Raw genomic sequence first — 4,748 nt, forward strand, 5'->3', positions numbered from 1 at the left:
TGACAATTCAAGAGGGAAAAGAAGAAGAAGAAAAGATTAAAGCTGGTGAGCGCAATTAGAGGATGGTTTTCGTATGATCTCCTTTCAAATCACAACTAAACTTACTTTTTGCATGAAAAGAAAAGAAAAGAAATGATTTAATCTTTGGTTTAAAGAGATTATGATTAGAACGCGTGAAATCCGCCGAATATGTATGAGCTCAGTTTAATGCAAGGGAAAAGCAAAGAAAAAACATTAAGTGGTGTAGCTCCTACTCGCGGGCTGTCATTATTTATAGCCTGACCTCACCAATCGACTTCTATCATATTATTATTGTCACCACCAAAGAACAACTGTCATCCCTCTCAAATCCAGTAACTAGTAATGTTCCTTTCTCAATCATTTACTTGTAGTCAATGAGAGTGAAGTCTTCTGTCTCATTTTGTTTTTGCTTATAGCTGACTTTGGTGGCATTGGTTCATTTGCATTGCGTTTTTTATTTTTGCAGATCCAATGGGAAATGCTGTCTTGCTTCACTTGTTATGTGGAGTTTTGGCTGTTTTGAGTGCTTCTTTAGTGAATGCAGATGACCCTTATAGGTATTATACATGGACTGTCACTTATGGGACTGTTAAACTTCTTGATGTGCCCCAACAGGTTGGTAGCTCATGCTGCTGCTGCTGCTGCTCTGTTATGGACTGTTTGTGATAATTTTGGATTTAGGGTTTTCTTAAAATAGAAGGTTCTGTGTTTTGTCCATGCAGGTTATCCTTATCAATGGCCAGTTTCCTGGTCCTAGGCTTGATGTGGTCACCAATGACAACATTATCCTCAACCTCTTTAACAAGCTGGATCAGCCTTTCCTGTTGACATGGTGGGTGGTTTTCTCTTGTCACTGCATTTCTTGAATGAATCGTCTCTTGGGTTACCTACTACTCTTTCTTTATTCTTTTCATTTTTTGATGTGTTCAACATTGGAGCTCTTGGATTTTGGCTACTTTATGCGTCTGAATTAATCAACGTCTCAAATGTTTAATTAATTCAGGCAAATTGCTGCTCCAGACTTGGTTGAGTGGAGTTTCTTATCTTCTCAAATCCTTTTCTTGTTAATAGAAAGCTAGAGTATCATAATTCTTTGTTTTAGTAGTCTGCATTTTGTTTGCCATCAAAACATAACATTTTTATTTCTTTATTTCAGCAGTCCTTTCTTCTTCGGAAGTCGAGTTTTATGCCCAGTGATGATTCCATATCTGCATTTTGATTTTCTCCTTGGCTTGTTATTTGATTATGGCAATCTAGTGAAAGCATTGCATTCTGAGAAATTGTTTTGTAACAACTAGGAATGGAATTAAACAAAGGAAGAACTCATGGCAAGATGGAGTGCTGGGAACCAATTGTCCCATCCCTCCCAACTCTAACTACACTTACAAATTCCAAACCAAGGATCAAATTGGTTCCTTCACATACTTCCCATCAACTCTGTTGCACAGAGCTGCTGGAGGATATGGAGCAATCAATATCTATGAGAGACCGAAGATCCCAATTCCTTTTCCTGTTCCTGATGGCGATTTCACTCTACTTATTGGTGATTGGTACAAGACCAGCCACCAGGTAAGCAACATTTACTTTCCTTTTACTTTGAAGGTGTTCTTTTTTCTTTTCTTTACTCTCTAGATACGTTCTGTATTTCTTCATTCCAGTCTTGATATTTTGTTCAGCACCAAGACATTCCCATTGACACGCTTTAGCAAGCATATAGGCAAATGCTGAAACATACATGTTTTATGATGTCTAAGTTGTGTTATTTGGGTGTATTTTTTGTTTTTATTTGCTTCCAAACCATTAGCCTATTGCCCAGAACAGCAACTGGGTGATGAGAGCTTGTGATTATGAATTTTACTCCAATTTTCTTTGAGATTAACCGAAATGACCGAATTCTTTTCTTTCTTGCTTTGGGAAATATGCCTCCCCTTGGTGGATGAGATACCACTCGAGATTTATTGTTGTTTACAAGCTGCTATGTTTTGGTTTTCTTTTCCTTTGGAACACAACCTATTGAACCATGAGTGTTCTGGAAATCATGTCAATTAGGTGGAATCTTGATCATTATATGGCTGCTAATTATTCATTGTAGGGCCCCCTGATGCCATAGAGCAGTGGTTTAATAAATTAGCTCTACACGTTTCCTGGACCAAGTTTCCTGTGCACATGTCCTAGCTTCTTTAGGAAGTCTGTCTTCCTGTCTTGGCACCACCGTCCATGTTAATCAGTTTTTATTTTGCAGACCTTGCGGGCATACTTGGACTCTGGCAGAACTCTTCCCTTTCCTGACGGTGTACTTATAAATGGTCAAACTTATTCTACCTTCAGTGGTGATCAAGGTCATACATTGCACTATAATTCTCTTGGTTCCTTTCATGATATTCAGCATTGAAACCATTCTAATCATAACTCTTTCACAAATTATTTTTCCAAACAATGTTTTCCTCTTATTTTCAGGTAAAACCTATATGTTCAGGATTTCAAATGTGGGGATGTCAACCTCATTAAACTTCAGAATTCAGGGCCACAGCATGAAGTTAGTTGAGGTTGAAGGATCTCACACTGTTCAGAACATATATGACTCGCTTGATGTACATGTTGGCCAATCCGTTGCTGTCTTAGTAACCTTAAACCAGGCTCCAAAGGATTACTACATCATTGCATCTACACGTTTTAATAGGAAGATTCTAACAACAACAGCAGTTTTACACTACTCAAACTCCCGGCCCCCAGCCTCTGGACCTTTGCCGGCGGCTCCATCTTACGGATATCATGGGTCCATGATGCAAGCACGAACTTACAAGTACATGAATCTTCAGAAAATTTTAGCTTGTTTTCCATCTGCACAAGTTGAGTTGATTCATTTGATATTCGAGTAGAATGATTGTTTCTCACCATTTCGTTGTTTTTCTTGCAGGTGGAATTTGACAGCGAGTGCTGCCAGGCCAAATCCTCAGGGCTCATATCACTATGGAAAGATTACACCAACAAAGACTGTTGCGTTGGCCAATTCAGCTCCTTTAATAAATGGAAAGCAGCGCTATGCAGTTAACAGGGTATCCTATATTAATTCTGATACCCCACTGAAGCTGGCTGACTACTTTGGCATCCCTGGAGTCTTTAGTGTGGATTCCATCGAAAGCTCTCCTTCTGGTGGTGCTGCATTCTTATCTACCTCTGTTATGTCTGCCAACCTCCATGATTTTCTTGAAGTTGTTTTTCAAAATGATGAAAAAACTATGCAATCTTGGCATCTTGACGGCTATGACTTCTGGGTTATCGGGTAACTACGAAACATTTTGTTATATATACTTTTTGCACATCGAGGAGACTCTAATCCTTAATTTACCACATGCAGTTATGGTAATGGCCAGTGGACTTCAGCCAAGAGAAGCACGTACAATCTAGTTGATGCTCTTACCAGACACACTGTTCAGGTAAAATAAATAGATGTTCTCATTAGATTGTTTTCCTGGATCGGTATGGCAGATGACAGATAGCTCGCCTACTAATTGCATGTGATAAAATACTAAAATTCATTAGTTTCATGTGGCAAGACACAAACTTGTTCTTTACTGTTGCCAAAGGAGACAAAAAAGAGTAAAAGATCAATTGCCAGAAACATTTGCTTTATTATCAGTTCCAAAACCATCATCTTTTCCCTGTAACCGACTTTTGTTGGATCATTACCCTTAAGTTTTTCCAAAAATTGTAGTGTTTGCTAAGTTATTTGTGGTTTGCCGTAACTAGAATTTCCATACTTGAAAGAACTACTCTTTATGAGACTGGTTACAGTTCTTTTTCTCGGTTCATCGTCTTATACTTTTAGTCGATGTCTTTTGCACGCCATCCTAAAACTCGTGCTTCATGCAATCAGTCTACGTGGTTGAGTATGCACAACTTAGAAAGCTTAGCAATTTCATTCCATCATTTTCTGCAGCTCAAATTCGGATAATATCATTATAAACAAGAAATGCAATGATCAATCATGCCCATTATCAAATCGTTTCAGTTTACATTTGTTTTCATTTTCTTGATGAGCTTTCACCTACTTGCAGGTGTACCCAAAATCATGGACTGCTATTTACGTCTCATTAGACAACCAGGGTATGTGGAACATGAGGTCGGCAATATGGGAAAGGCAGTATCTTGGGCAACAATTCTATCTCAGAGTCTGGACTCAAGTCCACAGCCTTGCAAATGAATATGACATTCCCTCTAATGCTCTACGCTGTGGCAAAGCCATCGGAATACACTCTTAGTTTCACCAACTATTAAATCGCAGTCTGTTTTCTTGGTCATGAGAGTTTGACTAGCAAGGGAAAACAACACAGAGACAGAAACCATGGAGCATATTTAATTGAATATTGACTTTGTTATATATGTATATCTAGAGGGAAACGAAACTCAGATTTTGGTTGCAATTTATGGTCTTTGTCAGCTTTAAAAGCCTGGAATCCTGCTCATCTTAGTATTTATTTTCAGATGGCTAACAAAAGAAATTTAAAATTACATCTAAACAAATTGAATACATGTCGAAGGTCTGTGTTTGTGTTTACTTGCATCAAGTTGTCTTGGCTTAATAGGAATGCTTGTTCATTTTGCTCTTATTCTGCAAACTCTAGCAACAGCTAGCATAAAGAGTTGCATAATGTGATGTGAGAGCAAGTGAGAATGTGCATGATGCGATTAGGGTGATGAATCTCCTTTGCAACTGATTCAAAGTA

The 4,748-nt window shown here is 38.3% G+C and overlaps 1 protein-coding gene across 1 annotated transcript; it reads left to right on the forward strand.

Moving 5' to 3' along the window:
- The first annotated feature begins 276 nt into the window (after positions 1–276).
- LOC105117754 (L-ascorbate oxidase homolog) lies at positions 277–4,541 on the forward strand. Its single transcript, XM_011015512.1, has 9 exons — positions 277–360; positions 488–636; positions 744–853; positions 1,320–1,590; positions 2,264–2,360; positions 2,479–2,824; positions 2,939–3,304; positions 3,380–3,458; positions 4,080–4,541. Exons 2-9 carry the CDS (start codon positions 493–495, stop codon positions 4,281–4,283), a joined length of 1,617 nt encoding a protein of 538 aa, XP_011013814.1. The 5' UTR covers positions 277–360; positions 488–492; the 3' UTR covers positions 4,284–4,541.
- Positions 4,542–4,748: the final 207 nt, after the last annotated feature.

This window comes from Populus euphratica, unplaced genomic scaffold, assembly GCF_000495115.2.
Source record: "Populus euphratica unplaced genomic scaffold, PopEup_1.0 scaffold1493.1, whole genome shotgun sequence".
NCBI classification, from domain to species: Eukaryota; Viridiplantae; Streptophyta; class Magnoliopsida; order Malpighiales; family Salicaceae; genus Populus; species Populus euphratica.